The following is a 22,664-nucleotide window of genomic DNA, read 5'->3' on the forward strand; positions in this document are numbered from 1 at the left end:
CAACAGCTTACTTTTATTCCAGTTAAGTAGAGAAGTTTCCTTACTTTTCCAACACTTTTGAATCTGTGGAAGTGTAAACAATGAGTTCTGGCAATAAAGGGTTAAAATAAAATTGCCTCTATTCATTAATTAAGACTGCCCGCACACCCTCGACTTTAGATTAAGCTTCTATGTCACCTCTGAACTTAAGCTTTTGTATGAAATGCAGAGATCAGCTGCTCACTCACGACAACGCTCTTAGCAAATTAGTGGGGGAAAATTGTGCTTCGCAAATATTCATTAAGACTTCATCTTCTATTAGTAGCGGGAAATGCTCCGAGACCCTAATTGTGTTCACGCTGAGACAGAAGAATTTTAATGTGCTTTAAATGGGCATGTGTCAGGGCATGGATCCATCTTCTTTCAGGTTGCCAGCAAGGTGAATGAAATACAAAAATGAGAGGTGCGCAGGGGCCCTTGGGTCACCCGATACATATCCTGCCATAGTCTAGCTAAAAGCTCAGTCAAAATATCTAAACATTTTCCCATAAAAATACCAAAATATTTACCTAACTGTCCTTTCCAGTGATCGAAGATGCTTTCCGCAATCAGCTGATTTATATATTGGGGCATATGTGCCTTCCTGGAACTTTTGAGATTTTCCAGATTTTTTTCTGGACTCAGTGTTGTAATGGGGTGGCAAGGGTCCGCCAGTAACATTGACTTTGAGGGCCCCCTATTCAGCTATATGTAAATATTACATCATTCTATATAATAATAAACTACATAGTTTATTGAATGAATGATGAGATACTGCTTTTGTTTGTACATAGTAAATCAAATATGTTGGGCTAAGCACTGCTCATGTTGGAGGGTTAGTGGCTTACTCCTCCACAGGGGTCTATCGTTGGATTCACCTATTCTCCTGTGGGCCTGAATGAGCCTCTCTGGACTTATAAGTCAAGTGCTATATCATTGCTTATTCATGTTGTGGATACATTAATCTTTTGGTTATAGCCGTAATATTTTTCTTGTGTGAGACATCTCAATTAGAGTTGAGCAGACTCTCTCGCACAACGTTGGTTCAACTTCTGCTTTGGTACTCCTGACCAGGGTAGTGTGAATCCTTTTTTCCATTTGCTTCTTCTTAGGGATGGGCGAGTCTACTCGCTAGGACTCGTTACTCGGCGAATAGTAAGGGACTCGCTGGACTCGTTACTCGGCGAGTCTCCCAGTGATTACTCGCACAGTAACGAGTCCAATGCAAGTCAATGGCAATCCTAGTTTTGTCAGAGTTTTTTTTTCTCACTCGCTAGACTCGCTATATCACATCGCTGTCAACAGCGAGTCTGAGCGAGTCTACGATTCCGAGTCCTGTATCCTGGATTCGGGACTCGCTTATACAGAATCTGTTATGTTCCTACAAGTTTCCAAGACATCCTATGTCAACACACAGCGATTGTGAGCGAGTCTGAGCGAGTCTACGAATCCCAAGTCCTGTATACTGGATTCGGGACTCGCAAATATAGAATCTGTTATGTTCCTACAAAGCTTCTGAGACAGCCTAGCGTGTTAGGTCAGAAAACTTTTTTAGATGGACAAGCATGTTAGCCAATCATATTCAGTAATGTTGGTTGTGGCAGGACTATGATTGGCTTCTGTCCATCGTGATGCCTATGTCATGTATGAGAGGCGAGGCTGTATATAAGCCTTTTCCACCGCCATTTCCTCTACATTCCTGAGAGATCTGAGATAAAGCAGGGTGAGGTAGATGCTTGAGCAGATCATAGGGATTGTCAGTTAGTGTAGGGAAACTTCAAGATTCCTTATATTAAACCCAAACAGCTCTTCTGAGAGCTACCAGGAGGACAGAGGAGTACTGTGTAGACTGTAGGCAGGCAGGCAGGGAGGATCAAGCCTTACAGTGCAGTGCACAGTGCAGGGACTAGTGTGCAGCTTCATTGCTAGGTGTCAGCACACACACTTACCCCGCCAGCAAGTGACGCCTACAGCACCACCTAACTCCATCTCGGTGACTGTGCATTTGTCAACAATGTCACAAAAACCACAATTTCCCAAAAAAGAGGTTGCAAAGGGACGAGGTCGTGGCCGTAGCAGTCGTGCCCAAGAAGGCACTGGTACAGGTAGACAGATGAGGATTGATAGAGCTACCTTTCTCCTGTCTAGAATTCCCAGTACTCAACAAAAACGTGTCTTGAGGCCGGAAGAGCATGACCAGATAACATCTTGGATGGCTGATAAGACCTCGACCACTGGTTCTGGCAGTACACAATCGTCCTTGCCAACACAGTCTAGTGTCGCTACAGACAACGCAGGGCCATCCAATCCTCAAAGTCTTCCTATTTCCTCAACCCATCGGCAGCAAGAGGAAAATTTGGACCGCGACCTTGGTCACTCCGATGATTTATTTGGTTCTTATCAGCCCTCGATTGCATCTGGCCTTTCTTTGTCACTGCCTGACGAGATACTTGAAGAAGACGTAATGTCTATTCATGGCCAAAGTTTGGAAGCACCTCGTACTGAAGAAAGCCACTTTCACCAAAGGCATACAGCATCTCAGGAGGTGGATGATGATGAGGATGATGAGACACACATCTCATCTGGCCAGCCTGCTCAGTCACGTTATCCAGAAGACTTTGAAGAGGAAGGGGTGGATGATGAGACCACAGATCCTGCCTGGACTGTTGACATGCATAGCCAACAGAGCAGCCAGGAGGAGGAAAGTGGCTATGTACCACCGCCAAAAGCACCAAGGCTTACTCCTTTCTCCAGAACACAAACTATGACAACAGTTGCCCAAATTGTGTCAACTGTTGCACAAACTGTACCAACTGTTGCACAAACTGTAAACACAGTTGCCCAAACTGTGTCAACAGTTGGTGTTGTACAGAGTCATCCTCCTCTGCCTCCAATTCAACATAAAGGACGAAAAGCCATTGTGTGGGATTTTTTTAAGGATAGCACATCTGTACCAAATATGGTTATCTGTAACATCTGCCATGCAAGGCTAAGCAGAGGACTGGGAAAAGCAAACTTGAGCACCAGCAGTATGCGTAAGCATATGTCTGTTAAGCACTCAATTCAGTGGTCAGCCCATCTGGCTTCAAAATCAGTGCCTTCTGATCCCAACACTTCCAGGCCACCTCAGATCCATCCTTCACCAGCTAGTGTTCAGGCATCAGCTCCTGTTCAAACGTACTCCTACCAAGCTGCGGTACAAGAGAGACATGACAGTAGTCAAGCCTCTGGTGAGTCTGCGACAAACGTCCAGTTGTCTGTGCCACAGATGTATGAAAGGCAGCGGAAGTACCAATCGACACACCCATTTTCCCAAAAAGTGACTGCGCAAATTGCAAAGTTGTTAGCTGTGGAAATGTTGCCGTTTAGGCTTGTGGGTACAGAGTCTTTTTGGGAGTTGTTGGCTGTGGCAGCACCACGATACTCTGTACCCAGCCGATACTTTTTCTCACGCAGTGCCGTCCCCGCGTTACACCAGCACGTGGTTACCAACTTAAAGCGTGCGCTAACAAATGCTGTAACCGCCAAAGTCCACCTAACAACGGACACGTGGACAAGTTGTTGTGGACAGGGCAGATACATCTCACTAACGGCTCACTGGATCAACCTGGTGGAGAGTGTCCCAACTTCTCCAAGTGGACCATCTGCGATACTACCAACTCCACGAATAGCGGGCACAACATCATTCCGGGTGTCTGCCTCATCATATATGTCCAGTACACAATCTGCTTCTGCAACTTCCTTGTCCACTGCTGAGCCGCCCGCACCATCATGTCCAAGTTGGGAGCTTTGCAGTACTGCTTCAGCAAGGCGACAACATGCTCTTTTGAAGCTTATCTGTCTAGGTGACACACCTCACACTGCAACTGAGCTGTGGAAAGGTCTTAAGCAACAGACTGATGAGTGGCTGGCCCCACTGCAACTACAACCAGGTCTTGTTGTGTGCGATAACGGTCGAAACCTTGTGGCGGCAATAAAGCACGGTAACCTTGTACACATGCCTTGCATGGCTCACGTGCTGAACCTAGTAGTTCAGAAATTCCTGAAAATATACCCCGAGTTATCTGACCTACTGGAGAAGGTGAGGCGAAATTGCGCCCACTTCAGCCTTTCCTCCACAGCAGTTGGAAGTCTTTCAGCCCTTCAAAACAAATTTAATTTGCCTAAACACAGGCTAATTTGCGACATGCCCACGCGCTGGAACTCAACATTCCATATGTTGGCAAGGTTTAATGAGCAGCAGAGGGCAATAGCAGAATATCAGCTGCAACATGCCCGTCACCCCGGAAGTCACACCAGACACATTAGTACTTTAGAGTGGGTCTGGATCGCTGACCTTTGCGAGTTGCTGGAGAACTTTGAATACTGCACCAAACTTGTCAGCGGTGATCAGTCGATTATTAGTCTCACCATCCCCATGCTCTGCCTGCTAAACGAATCCCTAATGAATCTCAAAACAGAATCTTTGAGAGCCCAGCGGATGGCTATGGAGCCAGAATTTAACATCGCTGATCCTAGCCAGCCAAGCCAATATCAGCAGGCTACATTGGGTCTGGAAGAAGAAGGTGATGAGGGTGATGATGAAGAAGATTTATTTTTCTGTGGTACTGATGTGAACCCTGATGGTACTCCCAACCCTACGTTTATGTCGGTACACCATGGGTGGGCTGAAGAGGAGGAGGCGGAGACCAATTTAGAGGCCATGATGCGTAGTGATCCTCATTCTGTTGTAACCGAGGAGATGAGTCTTTGCAGCTTAGCACACATGGCTGACTTAATGTCTCAATGTCTCTCCCAAGATCCACGCGTCATTCACATCTATGACAGCGACCTCTACTGGTTGTCAACCTTTTTGGACCCACGGTACAAAGACAAATTTCCGTCGTTGCTCTTGCAGTCACCCAGGGGCTTAACGATGGTTTATTTCAAGAGGGTTGTTGTTGACAATTTGCTGACAATATCACCGTCTGACTCCGCTATACCCCGAAGTACCAGCTCTTTGCAACAGCAGCCTTTGGTTGGGACACAAACGCCATCAATGTCAAGAAGAGGTGGGGGTAAGATGTCCACCAAGTGGGCGATGTTCAACAGACCTTCCAATCAACAACGGATCATGCCTACGGTCACCTTGAGTAGGAAACAACAATTGTCCAACATGGTGAACGAGTATGTCAGTGACAGTACCAGCTTCCTAACCGAGCCTTCTGTACCCTTTAATTACTGGGTTTCCAAGCTTCACACTTGGACAGAGCTCTCTTTGTATGCCTTGGAGGTGCTGGCCTGCCCAGCTGCTAGTGTGACATCAGAGCGTGTTTTCAGTGCCGCTGGGGGTATAGTCACTGATAGAAGGTCATGGCTTACTACTGAAAATGCCGACAGGCTGACTCTCATTAAGTTTAACAAGGACTGGATATCATCGCAGTTCGTAAGCCCCCCAGACGACAGTACCCAAATGTAGAGTAACCTAATCATAATTAATATGATTGGAAGATTACGCTTTTAACATTATGCCCTTTTAAGACAGGAAGTATCGGCATGTCCCTCAGCTCAGACGATGTGATAAGTCATGTTCCTGCAACATTTGCTGCATGATAACAAAACTACGCAATCAGTAAAAATCATTTTACTTTACAAGTGCATCCGCTTGTGAGCATTTTTCATTTTATTTTTTTTCCATCCAATACAATACAGCCCCTTTGATCTAATTTTTTGAGGCAACAAGCCTATACCTGCATCGTAGGCATTGCTTGTACTATGCTCGTAGGACAAGCAAGTACATAGTATGGGCCACGCGCCCTCCTCTATTTCAAAAAAGACTTTATTAAGCCCTTTGAGCTAATTTTTTGAGGCAACAAGCCTATGCCTGCATCGTGGGCATTGCTTGTACTATGCTCGTAGGACAAGCAAGTATATACTATGGGCCACGCGCCCTCCTCTATTTCAAAAAAGACTTTATTAAGCCCTTTGAGCTAATTTTTTGAGGCAACAAGCCTATGCCTGCATCGTGGGCATTGCTTGTACTATGCTCGTAGGACAAGCAAGTATATAGTATGGGCCACGCGCCCTCCTCTATTTCAAAAAAGACTTTATTAAGCCCTTTGAGCTAATTTTTTGAGGCAACAAGCCTATGCCTGCATCGTGGGCGTTGCTTGTACTATGATCCTGCTGGAGCCTGGCGAAGGGTCCCACTGTACGCATAGACGCGCTGTGTTGCAAGTAGATGTCCCAGCCTCTCGCATCTGTGTTCCTAGTCTGGTTGCCATAGCGAGGCATTAAGTAACCCCCCAAACACAGGCACTATTTATTTGTCAGCAACATTTGTATGTGGAGTCATGATTTTACACATACTAACCAAGGTGCCTTCATGCGCCATGCGGGCCGTAAAATACTTGCTAATGATGATGACTTTAAGCCCACCCACAAAACAACCTACACATCCATTACCTGAAAAAAGACATACACAAAGCTGTTTTTTGTAACTCTCTATTCACACGCCTTAACGGCAAACATGGAACAGAACAAAACAGAAAAAAACAAAAACAAATTGTGCACTGCACATTTTTTATCAAAAAAGAAAAAAAACCCAATAAATTAACCTACAGATGGTGGTAGGTGGGCTCATTGGGTGGGGTAGGCTGTACCTGCCCACCATCACCCTGGTCCTGGAGGAGGTCCATGGCCCCACGTATGGCCTCCGCCACAGATTCTGACCCTGTAGGGTGGATCATCTGGGCCGGTGTGGGGAAATTGAGTAGGTCCCTGTTCCCTGCCGAGAAAGGAGGTATAGGCCTCTGGGGCGGCACATAGCTGTCCCGGGGTGTGGGCCTGTCTAGGAGGTTGGAGGGTGACAGTTGCCACCGCTCCAAAAAATGAAAGACCTCGCCAGGGTGGTTTGGGGGGCGACTGGCATCAAGGACAATGTGTATTGCTGACCTTGTCCGCAGTGCTCTCTCCACTGGAATGAGAGCCAGGAACGGTATGAGACTGCGGGCAAAGTCAGCAGCATCACATTGTCCAAGCAGGTCATTTTGTGCCCCCGGGATCAGACCATGGCTGCTGCTGCTTGCAGTTGGCCATCCTGCTTCCTCCACTGCAGGAGGTTGGCCTTGGTGGGGAGTGAGTTCTTGTGGCCCTTCAACCTCCTCTCCTTGCGGCCGGCCATGCCCCAAAGCTGGTGGTGTTGTTGGTGGTGGTGGTGGTGATGCTGGTATTCCCACATCTTGTTCATCCACTTGAAGTCGGGGTGGTTCAGGGGCCTCCCTCGCCTCTTCAGGCAGCTGTGCCGGAGGATTTCTGTGCTGACGCCGCCTGTGGTAGTGAACAGCTCTGTGGCAAAATACACAAAAAATTTTGTGAATGGGTTGCATTTGGAAACAAAAACATAGGTCAAACATAAAATTTGCACGCTTTTTTGACTCTGTGTTTCTGTGTATTCTGTGTTTTCATTGTTGGCCTTAAGATGTAATTGCAGCAAAAAAATTAAGGACATTTTGGCTCATGCCTCAACCAATATTCTATGTGCGGGTAGTGTTGGTCCTCGATTTTTTGACATTACATTAGAAATTTAAAAATTTGTGTGCACAATTACACTGTGCCCTGCCTTAGGCAGGACAGGTATTTAGGCACTTGATGACATATTAGTGGGCACAACTATTGCATTGACTTTTTGTTGTAACTTTATGTGGACAAAGCTATAGCCTGACACTGTGAGGCAAACACATTCTTCAGGGTTATTTGCCATCAGATGGACACTAAAAGACGCAGTGTGGGCGGCCTTGGTCTCAATACACATAACCCAGATCTATAGGGCAGGTGAGCAAGACAGGAAATGGAGTCCAGCAGCATAGGTGACACATGAGCATTCGGTGTTAGTGGCCTACACTCCTTGTTGCTGCCATGTAAGCTAATCAGGAATGTCTTGGTAAATAAAACCCACAAAACATATGGCTTGGCTTTTGAAACGACTGTAATGGACATAGAGTATGGGGTTGTTTTTGAGCAGCAGGTCACACATCGTTGGTGCCAAACAAGGTGGTGGTATGCACAGATGGACAGTTTTACAATTATTCCAACGGGGCCGAACACAAAGTCGGGAGCAGCAAGGGCAAACTTCTGGTTTCCTAAAGGACCTTGGACATAAAAGCCTGTTGCACTGAAAATATGGCCCCCTTTAGATTGATTTTATACAGCATTAAAACACCATGTTTTTCAGAGGATTCGTAATGTGGCCATCAGTTAACGACAAAAAAATAAAATTCACATGTGGGCCCTAATATCTACACCATCACCTTGCAGCCCCAAATATACCCATGGGAAAACTCACCCACACGTATTTGTAGTGATACAGGGTATGTCCTCAAATGTGTGTGACTGTGTCAACAATCTGGGATGGTGTACAAACAGTTTAGTGCAAAAGGGGTATATCCTTACAACGTTATTTAGCCGAAAAAAACACCCACAACTAAACGTGTAGGGATGTATGTGGCCCTTATGCAAGTGGAGGCCATTAGGAACACATACAAATGATGCTTACGACAGGCAAACCAGACAAGGCCACACACCTTAGAGGCCATTGCAGGGAAGAACATGGCTTTGTTCCACAAACATGCCAACAATAATAGCTAATTGTGAGGTCACGGAACATTGTGTCTGCCCACCCTGCAGAACATTGATTATTTGTCCCAACGTCACAATGTGGCTATAAATGTGTATGTCCTGGATCATTGCCAAAGGTAATAGAAATCTGTTGCACCATGGCAGAAACAAACTCCAGTGTGGGTATGTAAACCACCACACTCATAGAGCTTCATACGTAGACTGTGAACCCTCGTGGACAGGGTCCTCTCCTCTTGTACCTGTATGACCTGATTGTCTTCATTTACAGTTTTTTTTAGTTAACCCTTATCCTCATGTAAAGTGCCATGGAACCTAATGGCGCTATATAAATAAATAATAATAATAATAGTACACAACAGTGCTGCAGACACATACCTTGGCATACGGACCACCGGTTCTAGGAAGGACAACCGGTCGTAGTGGCGATACATCTGCCCTTGATCTGCTTCCGGTCCCCTCTCCAAGTTATTCCGGTGCTGCTTTTTATGCTGATCCCGGCAGCTCTTCCACCGTTTTGTAAGATTGTTAACTGTGAAATTATTTCAAACCGGGTTTAGACATGTGTAACATTTGAAACACAAAAAGTATGTGTACAAATCAACAATAACATTTTATTCATGTTGTGTGTGTATGTAATGTGTATACAAGGCACAGTGACACGACAGTGTGGAACATCATCAACAGCATTACGGACATTGAGCTCACGTTGACACAAAAACAAATGAGGCAGGGCACATGTCAACGCATAGAGAATGTAAAGTGCGGGCACCAGACTCCGCTCATTAGTGGTATTAATATACACCCAACCCCCTGGCCTTCAGAGCCAAGAGGACCAGCCCTTAAACTAAGTGTACTGTTGTGACCCCATCCAAATATAGGCAACCATGCGACGGCGCATGATAACACATTGAGGGTCCTGTATACCCTGCTATGGGGGGCCTGTAAACCCATGGGGGCCCTGTATACCCACTGGGGGCCCTGTATACCCACTGGGGGCCCTGTATACCCACTGCTGACGGCCCTGTATACCCACTGGGGACCCTGTATACCCACTGCTGACGGCCCTGTATACCCACTGCTGGGGGCCCTGTATACCCACTGCTGGGGGCCCTGTATACCCACTGCTGGGGGCCCTGTATACCCACTGGGGGCCCTGTATACCCACTGCTGGGGGCCCTGTATACCCACTGCTGGGGGCCCTGTATACCCACTGGGGGCCCTGTATACCCACTGCTGGGGGCCCTGTATACCCACTGCTGGGGGCCCTGTATACCCACTGCAGGGGGCCCTGTATACCCACTGCCAGGGGCCCTGTATACCCACTGGGGGCCCTGTATACCCACTGCTGGGGGCCCTGTATACCCACTGCTGACAGCCCTGTATACCCACTGGGGACCCTGTATACCCACTGCTGGGGGCCCTGTATACCCACTGCTGGGGGCCCTGTATACCCACTACTGGGGGCCCTGTATACCCACTGGGGGCCCTGTATACCCACTGCTGGGGGCCCTGTATACCCACTGGGGGCCATGTATACCCACTGGGGGCCCTGTATACCCACTGCTGACGGCCCTGTATACCCACTGGGGACCCTGTATACCCACTGCTGGGGGCCCTGTATACCCACTGCTGGGGGCCCTGTATACCCACTGGGGGCCCTGTATACCCACTGCTGGGGGCCCTGTATACCCACTGCTGGGGGCCCTGTATACCCACTGGGGGCCATGTATACCCACTGGGGGCCCTGTATACCCACTGGGGACCCTGTATACCCACTGCTGGGGGGCCTGTATACCCACGTGGGGCCTGTATACCCACGTGGGGCATGTATACCCACTGGGGGGCCTGCATACTCTGCAGGGGGAGCTGTATACTCTGCTGGGGGGCTGTCTACCAGTGATAGCCACTGTATACCAGGATGGCGGTCAATATGTTTTCCCAGTTTTTGGGGGCAAAAGTAGGGGGGTCGGCTTATACACGGGTCGGCTTATACATGAGTATATACGGTAAATGCAATATAACGTGTGAACACATTTAACGTACCCATATTGCTCTGTGCATCATGGCCACTGCGATGGAATGCAGGGAACATCACTTGAGCGATCTCCCTCCAGGCTGTAGTCCGCTGGATGTTATGCCCATAGGCAGGGTCAGTGGGGAGCCAAAGCAGGGGCCGAGCCTCCACCAGATCAATCAACTGCAGCGTGTTGACAGTGACATGGGCCATGATTGCTCTGTATTGCTCTGTGTGTGTGTGCGTATGTCAACTCGACTCAGATTATTTCCTGTTTGCTCAAAGCATGGTGTGTGCTAGAGAAAATCGCTTCCCTCGCCTCATCTGCGCTAAATAAGACAAACAAATGCGAGTTTGGACTCGGACACAGCAGCAACAAACTGTTGCGAGTGGGGTTTACAAATCGCCAATGCAAGCGCTTTCCGAGACACATCTGCGATTTGTAAATCGCACATTACTCGCTAAGACTCGCTTCCCCATTCATTAACATTGGACTCGCTAGACTCGCAACGAGTAGCGAGTCCCGGGCTCGGACTCGCTAGAGTCAAGCGATTCCGAGTAATTTAGGACTCGCCCATCACTACTTCTTCTATCTTTCTGTATTTGATTCTGATGAGTGGACTATCAAGACTAAGAGCATTTCCGGCCAGTAATATTATGGTTATTATTGGAAATCCAAAACTTGGAATGGGTCGAAAACATTGAAGAATCTTCCCATTGTAGTTAGTTTTTCTCTGTGTAAGTTCCACTCCTAATTTTTGGCTGGCAAGTAGAACATAGCTAATAGCAGTTGACCACCTGACTGCAATGGGACTCTGCAGCTTTGAAGGCCCAGCATTAGATATTACCGTGGCAAAGTGGTCATCTGACTGTGCTGTGCTCCCATTCATCACCACTGGGCACCTTCCCTTCTCATAACTGCAGGGCCCATCTCCATAGTCTTGAGGGAATTCACTCAAATAGGGTCCATTCTGTAGTGGTTCTGTGGTGTGTTGTAAACCAATGGCAACTTCTGTGTTTTCTCCCACCAATGCATTCCCATGGCATCATGCTATGTATGGGTTGCTGTTTGGTACATTGCACTTTATGGGGTGGCTGAGGGGGGGGCATCATATTGTGTGCTACTGAGACTGCGGTGGCATCATACAGTGTGGGAGGGGGACTGTGGGGGTTATCATACTGTGTGTGGGCTGTGGAGGAATCTCCTGTGGGGAAATGATACTGTGTGTGACTGGCTGTGGGGGATCATACTGTTTGGGGAGAATGTACTTTGGGGGCATCATACTGTGTGAAGGGCTACAAATGAGTTTTCTATGGGGTCATCATAGTGTTTATGGGGGGCTGTAAGGACATCATACTGTATGGGAGAACACTAGGGGCATCATACTATTTTGGTATTGTACTGAGGCATCATACTGTGAGGTGGAGACTGTGGGTAGTGTTATACTGTGTGGCACGCTCTCAAGACCTCAGGTTGTGTATGGGTCACTGTCGGGTCGTCATACTGTTGGGGACATCACACTGTGTGATGACTAGCCAAAATACGGAGCCCCCTGAGGAAGCGACGACACAGCTCGCGAAAAGCGCGTCGGGGTACATGGCCACAGCACGGGCAGCGACTACAGCACTACTGGGTAATTAACCCCTTTACTTTCATTTAGTAAACTCAGCAGGCACTGTCTACGGCCTCTATTCTTGTGGGTCAATTATATGCATACGTATTTATAGATTTACTAATTTTGTTATTATATGTTTTACTACTTATGTAATGAATTTTTTGTTTAAATAAATATCCTTTTTCATAGTATATGGTGACTCAGGTTCTCCGTATTTTGGCTATGAATTTTTTTGTATATATACATGAATAGTGTTATGATCTAGTGCTAGTAATATTTTTCACTGTGTGATGACTGTAGGGGGAATCATACTGTGTGTGGTGACTGTGTGTGGTAATACAACTTGTGTGGTGACTGTGGGGGCAGGTATCATACTATATTTGGGAGCTTTATTAGGAGAAATGTTTTCGTGTAGGCACATATAATGAACTGGGAAAGGTTGGGACTCAGCATAAAATAAAAATTCCCATAGTGTACTGCAGTGTTTGTTGCTCCTTCTTAGGGTGTGTGCACACGCTGCGGATTCTGCTGCGGATTTGGCTGCTGCGGTGTACATTACCACTATTCCCTATGGGAATACAAAACCGCAGTGCAGACGGTGCGGATTTTTCCGCCCGGTTTTTCTGCGGTTTTGAAACCACAGAAAGAATTGACATGTCAATTCTTTCTGCGGATTCCGCTGCGGTTTGCTATCTCCTCCATTGTGGAGATGAAAAACCACAGGGCAAAACCACAGAGCAATCCGCAGGTAAAACCGCAGGTCTTTTGACCTGCAGATTTACCTGCGGATTTTACAAAATCCGCACGGCCAAATCCGCACCCCAATCCGCAGCGTGTGCACGTAGCCTAATTTTTCATAGTTGGGAGGTATGCCAAGTTTGGTAAGATTGTTTTAAAAAAAAATTCTGTCTGTGTAGGAAAGCCCATATAGAATCATGTCATTGTATTTTATACAATGTAAAATAATGTTTTCTTGAGGATCTAAAAATCCAGTTTGTGAGTTGTGATTTTGGGTGTTTTTTTTTGTCTTCTCAGGACCCGAGGGCTGCAACCTGTTTATCTACCATCTGCCCCAGGAATTTGGGGACACCGAGCTGATGCAGATGTTCCTGCCTTTCGGTAATGTCATCTCCTCGAAAGTGTTTGTGGATCGGGCGACAAACCAAAGTAAATGCTTTGGTGGGTAAAGATAACAAACATAATAAGCTTCATCCAGGAATTTATAAAAAGGGTTTTTCTCTAGACACTCACCTGCTCAAACTGCTTGCTTTCATTGTAATATTCTCTCCTCTAGCCTGATGTCTGCCGATAGGGACTAAAGCGAGAGGTTCAAGGTGACAAACACATTCACAAGGACCGCTGTTTTATCAGAAACCAATGAGAACTCCGCATTCTGCGGGTTCATGTATTCCATAAATATGGCGTCATCCAGGGACAGTGGTCCTGACCACCAATATGCATCCATGTGCAGCTACCATTCGGATATTATAGGGATTCATTGAAGGAATATTTTTTTATTCATATATAATATATTTCAACTCTGTATATCATTTTTTTCTTTTCAATACCTCTGCCTGCTGTAAATTAAGGGAAATATTTATAGTTCAATCTCTTTATTATTGCCACACACATGGATGTATGTTTTCCGTTATAATTCTATCTGTAAGCACACTATTGGATTGCAATGGGTTTCCAGGCTAGATTTAAAGAGTAATTACAGTAAACTTTTTTATTTAGTCATCTCCCAGGCATTCCTAAATTATGAATTCTTGTAATATACCGTAATTTGCTTTTTTTTCTTCCAAACATTATACCACTGTTTCACATGCAACTTTAGAAGCTGCTTTCATCTGCTGCTCAGTCAAGATCAGATTTCTATTTACAAACAATCAGAGAACTGGACTTTCCCTGTCTGAGCCTCTCTGCTCTCCACTCCCATACTAAGACAGAATTCCCAGATTATGTTTGTTTGTAAATAAAGTATGGATTTGTGTTGAGCAGCAGTTGAAAGCAGATTATTATGGAGCTGTGTAGTTTAAATAGCGTTGCACCATGGTGTTTAGAAGAGAAGGAAGGAAAATAAGGTAATATAATATATTGAAAGAAATAATAACGTAGCATTGTCTGGTGTATAATTCAATAAAAAAAAATGTAATTATTCCTTAAAGCAACCTCTCATAAGGATTTTGCTAAGTAAACTACAGACACTGTCAGGTTGGCGCATTGTTAAACTGATTAAAATGATACCTTGGGGCAAGTAATCCGTCTTGTGGTTCTTGTGTAATCAGAGTTAGAAGTTCTCAGTTAATGAGATGCTCGTGCTCTGGGTCAGGACTGTAGGCAGAATCTTATCTTCCTGCTCTAAGCCAGAGAAACCTGCCCACAGGCCTCCCCGAAGCACAAACATGTTCCTCAACATTGAGACAGAGAGCAAGACAGACTTTGTGCTTCGGAGAGGCCTGTGGGCAGGTCTTTCCTTGGTGTCTCTGGCTTAGAGCCGGAAGATAAGACTCTGCCTACAGTCCCTCCTCGGAGCACAGGCATATCATTATCTGAAAACTTCTAACACTGATTACACAAGAACCACAAGACGGATTTCTTCACACCAGGTATCATTTTAATCAGTATAACAGAGGCAACATGACAATGCCTGTAGTTTACTTAGCAAAAGCCTGCTGCCAGGTTCACTTTAATATAAAAAATAAGTGGTAATTTATAGTGTACAAATAATAAAATGCTGCGGTTTTTCAGTAAAAGTTTTACCCTTTGCAATGCAGCAGGAAAACCATAGCTAGCAACTTTATGCAAACTCTGAGAAAACTTTGGAGGACCAGAAGAGGTTTACAATTATCAGCAGAAGTAGAGGTCTTGAAACCTGTGACAAACTTATAACTTTTACAGAACTGGAAAAGTTTCTTACCGATGACATTTGACACTTTAAGGGGTTTTCTCAAGTTTTGAACTTATCCAAACTCTTGCCTGATCTTCGACACCCCAGTAAGAACGAATAGAATCACAATGCACATGATCGACCACCGCTTCATTCACACGGGGCTCTTCAGAAATGGGATAACTTCCAAACTTGAGAATACCCCTTTGAACTAATGCATCAGATCTATGAAAGCTTGGTAAAATGTTGTGCCTAGGATGGCATGTCTGTGCATCTGACATACTGCTGACTTTGTTTCATGGTTTATAGTAATTGATATATGGTGAATTCATTATTTTCTATTAACCAATATGCACTGAATGGTAAGGATTTCGGGTCTGGGTGGTTGAATTCCTGCTTAGAGTTACTTAAGGGTGTACAAAAGGCAGAAGAGCAAAATAAAAAAAAAACATGGCCCCCAGCTGGAGCCCATTACTGTCCCCATTACCTCCAGAACTTTTGAACCCCTTTTCCTATTCTCTGTTAGAGAGAATGACAACATGGCCCACTGGTTGGGAAAAAACTAAAATTAGCTTACTATGGGCTCCAAGAGCTGAATCTAATCTACATGGTGGTATTAATGCTCTAGTAAAATAACATAGCACCTAATTCCAGTCTCAAGGATGTTAGTCTAGCAGGAGATTGTTATATTTAAACCCTTATTAAAGTCTCATTTAAAGCTACAGTGCAGAGTTCGTATTATGGTGGGAAACATTTTCAAATGCAGTTCGGGCAGTTTTGACGGATATTTACAAACAGAATGGATTTCACATAAACCTCCATATACATTACGGATGACTTTTCTAGATGCAAGCTATAATTTAATTGTCTGGTAAGTGTGTACCTTCTTAGAGCAGGATACATTATGGCCTATGTTACCCATTTGGACAAGCATTAGTAATATGCACATATGTTGTTTTAAAAGTTGCCGATTAGGAAGCAAATTAAGGCCAAATTTGAATATCTGTAAAACACTGTCTCAGTCCTGACCGTGATGTCTGGGCCGACTGCAGTCTTTTTGATCTGAACTCAATAGCCTCATCGGCAGATGTGAGTCTGATGAGTTCGGGTCACAAGACCCCTGTCCGGTCCGGATTTCACGATTCATACTCAGATTCAGAGAATACAACCCAAGATCACTGTAAGTTTATGTGAAATGACAATTTCTGCACTGCTACGCCGTTTATAGGCCTCTTAGGATGGACAATGTCGTAGTGTGACATAAGAAGATTATTACTGCCATTTTTTTATGAGGTGAGTGCTGTCAGCCGATGCGCATGACCATAGTAACATAGTTTTGGAGGCTGAAGGAAGACCTTATGTCCATCTAGTTCAGCCTATTTTTAGTGCAGCTGTTCTGCATTGTTGATCCTGGGGAAGGCAAAAAACCCACAGAGTAGAAGCCAATTTTCTCCATAGGGAAAAAAATTCCTTCCCCTAAGCAGGGTCAACCATCTACCTATAATATTCTGTTATTCGTAACCTTCTATACTGTTACTCACAAGAAAAGCATCCATTCCTTTCTTAAATTCATTCAGTGAGTTGGCCATCACCACTTCCTCAGGAAGAGAATTCCAGAGCCTCACTGCTCTTACTGTGAAGAACCCTCTTCTATGCTGGTGCAGAAATTGTCTTTCCTCCAAACGAAGAGAACGCCCCCTTGTTCTTGTCACAGTCCTTGGTACAAACAGTTCATTGGAGAGATCTCTGTATTGCCCTCTGATATACTTGTACATATATATTAGGTCTCCCCTAAGTCTTCTCTTTTCTAGAGTAAATAGACCTAATTTTGATAGCCTTTCTGGGTATTGTAGTGAACCAACTCCATTTATCATTTTAGTAGCCCGCCTTTGAACCCTTTCAAGTTCAGTAATGTCTTTCTTGAGCACCGGCGTCCAAAATTGCACACAATACTCCAAGTGTGGTCTGACGAGTGATTTGTACAGAGGGAGAATTATGTTTTCATCTCGTGCCCCCAGACCTCTTCTAATGCATCCCATGACCCTATTTGCTTTGGTGGCAGCTGCCTGACACTGGGCACTCCAATTTAGCTTCTTATTGACTAAGATGCCTAAGTCTTTTTCCATGTCTGATTTCCCCAGCAGTTTCCCATTTAATCAGTAATTGTAGCCTCTGTTTCTCCTTCCCACCAGTATTATAATTGTATAGGAGTATTGTATAGACATTAGACAGCACTATTAGGTAGTTTTATGTATATTGGCATTATATGAGCATTGGATAGTGATATTATGTGAGCACTACGTCTCGGTATTATTTGAACACGGTAGAGGAGGATTGGCGTGCGCACAGTAGTAGAGGAGAGGTGCAGGTGGAAGGAGGTGATGAGTCCCTGGGACATCTAGTGAGATAAATTCATCTTGTGTTGAATGTTATTTCTTTTTATTTCAGAATTCAAGTGTATGTAGACATAGGCTTAGATTGAGCATGTAAAGCAGAATATGACGGCTTTTAATGCTTAATCTGAGCCTATGTCTACATATACTTGAATTCTGAAATAAAAAGAAATTGCATTCAACACAAGAGTGTGTGGTGAATTTACCTAAGCATTACCACCATTATTTTATCGTGGGATATATGTAATATTTGAGCACTGTATGTCAGTATTATTAGGGTACTGTACATTGGTATTACTTATTCACTGTCTGTTGGCATTATTAGGATATCATATGTCGATATTATTAGGGCACTGTATAACGGTATAATTTGATCACTGTATGTTGATATTAGGACATTGTATGTCGATATTATTAGGGTACTGTATATACCATAGTTATTATTTAATCCCTGTATGTTGGTATTGCTAAGACACCATATGTTACTATGATTTGAGAACTGTATTGCAGTATTGTTAGGGCACTGCATGTTGGAATCATTTGAGCGCTGGATATTGTTATTTCCTCGGCACTGTATGACGGTATTATTTAAACATGGGTTATCTGTAATATTTGATCATTGTGTGGCAGTATTATTAGGATACTGTATGTCTGTAAACTTGTCACCAGGAAAATACAGTCCTATCTGGAGGCACCATGTTATAGAGCAGAGACAGCTGAGTAGACAGATATATAGTCTTGTTAGAAACAATTCAGTATAACCTGTTTTTTAATCATTTAATCGTCTACTTTTTCTGGGATTATCGGTCCAGTGGGCGGTCCTATCTGCGACTGACTGCTATCTGTATGCACTATACAAATAAGGCTGTCAGTCACTGATAGGACTGCCAACTGGACCAAAGAGCAGAGCTATAAATGATGAAAACACAAATTATACTGAATCTTTTCTCATAAAACTATATACAGTTGTGGCCAAAAGTGTTGACACCCCTGCAATTCTGTCAGATAATACACAGTTTCTTCCTGAAAATGATTGCAAACAGAAATTCTTTGGTATTATTATCTTCATTTAATTTGTCTTAAATGAAAAAAACATAAAAGAGAATGAAGCAAAAAGCAAAACATTGATCATTTCACACAAAACTCCAAAAATGGGCCAGACAAAAGTATTGGCACCCTCAGCCTAATACTTGGTTGCACAACCTTTAGCCAAAATAACTGCGACCAACCGCTTCCGGTAACCATCAATGAGTTTCTTAGAATGCTCTGCTGGAATTTTAGACCATTCTTCTTTGGCAAACTGTTCCAGGTCCCTGATATTAGAAGGGTGCCTTCTCCAAACTGCCATTTTTAGATGTCACCACAGGTGTTCTATGGGATTCAGGTCTGGACTCACTGCTGGCCACCTTAGAAGTCTCCAGTGCTTTCTCTCAAACCATTTTCTAGTGCTTTTTGAAGTGTGTTTTGGGTCATTGTCCTGCTGGAAGACCCATGACCTGTGAGGGAGACTCAGCTTTCTCACACTGGGCCCTACATTATGCTGCAAAATTTGTTGGTAGTCTTCAGACTTCATAATGCCATGCACACGGTCAAGCAGTCCAGCAGCAAAGCAACCCCAAAACATCAGGGATCCTCCGCCATGTTTGACTGTAGGGATCGTGTTCTTTTCTTTGAATGCCTCTTTTTTTCTCCTGTAAACTCTATGTTGATGCCTTTGCCCAAAAAGCTCTACTTTTGTCTCATCTGACCAGAGAACATTCTTCCAAAACGTTTTAGGCTTTTTCAGGTAAGTTTTGGCAAACTCCAGCCTGGCTTTTTTATATCTCGGGGTAAGAAGTGGGGTCTTCCTGGGTTTCCTACCATACAGTCCCTTTTCATTCAGACTCCGACGGATAGTACGGGTTGACACTGTTGTACCCTTGGACTGCAGGGCAGCGTGAACTTGGATGTTAGTCGAGGTTCTTTATCCAACATCCGCACAATCTTGCGTTGAAATCTCTTGTCAATTTTTCTTTTCCGTCCACATCTAGGGAGGTTAGCCACAGTGTCATGGGCTTTAAACTTCTTGATGACACTGCGCACGGTAGACACAGGAACATTCAGGTCTTTGGAGATGGACTTGTAGCCTTGAGATTGCCCATTCTTCCTCACAATTTGGTTTCTCAAGTCCTCAGACAGTTCTTTGGTCTTCTTTCTTTTCTCCATGCTCAATGTGGTACACACAAGGACACAGGACAGAGGTTGAGTCAACTTTAATCCATGCAAGTGTGATTTAGTGCCAATACTTTTGTCTGGCCCATTTTTGGAGTTTTGTGTGAAATGATCAGTTTTGCTTCATTCTCTTTTGTGTTTTTTCATTTAAGACAAATTAAATTAAATTAAATCTTGACTTCAGCAAAGCATTTGACAAAGTATCTCATACAATCCTTATTGAAAAAATGACTAAGTATGGAATGGACAAGGCAACTGTTAGGTGGATTCATAACTGGCTTAGTGATCGGACCCAAAGAGTGGTCGTAAATGGCTGCACATCCAGTTGGAAGAATGTCTCAAGTGGGGTACCACAGGGCTCTGTCCTGGGCCCTGTATTGTTCAACATCTTTATCAACGATTTAGATGAAGGAATTGAGGGTAAACTGATTAAATTTGCTGATGACACAAAGCTAGGAGGGATAGCTAATACTAGAGAAGAGAGAGAGAGGATTCAAAAAGATATAAATAAACTGGAGCAGTGGGCAGCAACTAACAGAATGGTTTTTAACAGGGAGAAATGCAAAGTACTACATCTGGGCAATAAAAATGAAAAAAGCATATACAGAATGGGAGGAATAGGGCTAAGTGACAGCACATGTGAAAAAGACTTGGGTATACTAATAGATCACAGACTGAATATGAGTCAACAGTGTGATGCAGCAGCAAAAAAGGCAAATGCAATTCTAGGATGTATTAACAGAAGCATACAGTCTAGATCACGTGAAGTCATTATTTCCCTCTACTCCTCTTTGGTCAGACCTCATCTGGAATATTGTGTCCAGTTTTGGGCGCCACATTTTAAAAAAGACATCAACAAACTGGAGCAAGTTCAGAAAAGAGCGACCAGAATGGTGACCGGTCTGCAAACCCTGTCTTATGAGGAAAGGTTGCAGGATTTGGGAATGTTTAGTTTGCAAAAGAGAAGACTGAGAGGAGACTTAATAGCTGTCTACAAATATCTAAAGGGCTGTCACATTGTAGAAGGATCAACTTTATTCTCATTTGCACAAGGAAAGACTAGAAGCAATGGGATGAAACTGAATGGGAGGAGACACAGATTAGATATTAGAAAAACTTTTGACAGTTAGAGTGATCAATGAGTGGAACAGGCTGCCACGAGAGGTGGTGAGTTCTCCTTCAATGGAAGTCTTCAAACAGAGGCTGGACAGGCATCTGACTGGGATGATTTAGCGAATCATGCTTTGAGCAGGGGGTTGGACCAGATGGCCCAGGAGGTCCCTTCCAACTCTACGATTCTATGATTCTATGATTCTATGAAATGAAGATTATAATACCAAAGAATTTGTGTTTGCAATCATTTTCAGGAAGAAACTGAGTATTATCTGACAAAATTGCAGGGGTGTCAATACTTTTGGCCACAACTGTATCAGTCTACTCACCTCCCCCTTCTTTATAACATCCTGCCTGTAGATTGGACGGCATTTTCATGGTGATGGGTTCCTTTTCATTGCTGCTTCTTGATATTGTTAGCACACTGTATGCCAGTATTATTTGAGCACTGTATGTTTGTATTATTTGATCACTTTATCATGGCGTTGTGTGGGCATTATTAAATATCCTGTGGCATTGCTACTTTGACAATGTATGGCATATTATTTTTGTGGTACGTGGTGGTAGAAGCACAATATAGCATTGGTATTTGGCATCATGCACTGTATGGCACTTGTACACTTTATGACAGCATACAGATAAAGAGGGAATAGATGGGTGCAGTCTGTTTTGGAAGGAAGCAGCCATGTTTTCTAATCTGGTCGTGAGGAATTAGTACATTTGTAAAACAGTCGGCGGAACAGATTTTGCCCGATCGTAGCGCTACATGAGAAAATGGAACGTCAATCAAGAAGGCGATTGTGTCGGGAATGTGATCAGGGCAATCAGAGCTTTGATTGCTTAAATTGGTTGTGAGTCCCAAAACTAATCATGTGTGTCCATTTAAATGCATTCCTTGATCTTGAATCTGCATTAGATGGGTGAAGATGGAATTTCACCAAACTGGTTCATTGATTTTTTTAGTACTGATTTCGAGAGTTATTTCACCTTAAAGCAAAGATTTGGTTTCTGCATTTTTCTAGGTGCAAATTTGAACAAACTTTTTTTTCTAACAGTATATACACTTGGACATTTCCTTTAAAGGGAACCTGTAATGACCCCAGAAACTATTGACCACAAACCTCTGATTTTCATCCGTGTGCCCGTTTTTCTACAAGCGGGTGACGTCCATGTACGATCTGTTTTCTAACATCTTGTTAGGCATCAGGTTTCTGCGTTTGCTCTGCAGGAATCCAGAGCCTCACATTCTGCGGTCTCCTGCTGTCTTTCTACTGCAGAGGAGATTACTTTGCAGCAGACCGCTCCAGAGACTAAGTCCCTCTGTGCTCCTACTGGGCATGCTCACGAGACGATCTCCCATTGGAGATCGGGAGTCATGTGCCCAGGTCCTGTTCCAGATCTCATTGGTCCATCTCGGAGATCTGGAAGGTCCCGCACGGCTATAAAAAGTGCGCATGGCCGTTCGGCCATGCGCTAGTATAGACTATACTGCTATGTGTGAATGGTGACGGATGTATGATTCTGGTGACTGACTCATTATAAAACCCCTTCCCTCTGATATTACGCATGTGGATAGGGAATTAGTTTAGCAGTCAGCGCCAGTCAGTGGCAAGCCTTAGGCCACTGTGCACACCGCACCGCTACGCTAGCGTCCGACATTGCGCTTGCTTTCTGGCTTTGTCGTCGAGCGGCAGTGTCCTATGCCACGCTGCAGTTGCAGCCCTTCTTGGCGCTTGCAGAAGCGACGCCGCACACACGGTAGGTCTAGAGGGATGCAGCTCTTCTGTCTTGGG

At 44.4% G+C, this 22,664-nt stretch overlaps 1 protein-coding gene across 13 annotated transcripts in view; it reads left to right on the forward strand.

Moving 5' to 3' along the window:
• CELF4 (CUGBP Elav-like family member 4) overlaps nt 1-22,664 on the forward strand; it is a 1,497,717-nt gene that overhangs the window by 1,387,826 nt on the left and 87,227 nt on the right. For 7 of the 13 annotated variants that reach the window (XR_012234844.1, XM_073589796.1, XM_073589788.1 and 4 more), the window contains one exon: nt 13,300-13,443. Coding sequence is in view for 12 of the 13 variants with exons in the window: in XM_073589796.1 (XP_073445897.1) it covers nt 13,300-13,443 (144 nt within the window). In the remaining variant the exon portion in view is untranslated. The remainder of the gene's footprint in view (nt 1-13,299; nt 13,444-22,664) is intronic. The other 6 variants (XM_073589798.1, XM_073589792.1, XM_073589794.1 and 3 more) reach the window with 1 other exon arrangement.

This window comes from Dendrobates tinctorius, unplaced genomic scaffold (genome assembly GCF_039654945.1).
Source record: "Dendrobates tinctorius isolate UK_male_01 unplaced genomic scaffold, ASM3965494v1 ptg000113l, whole genome shotgun sequence".
In the NCBI taxonomy this organism is placed as follows: domain Eukaryota; kingdom Metazoa; phylum Chordata; class Amphibia; order Anura; family Dendrobatidae; genus Dendrobates; species Dendrobates tinctorius.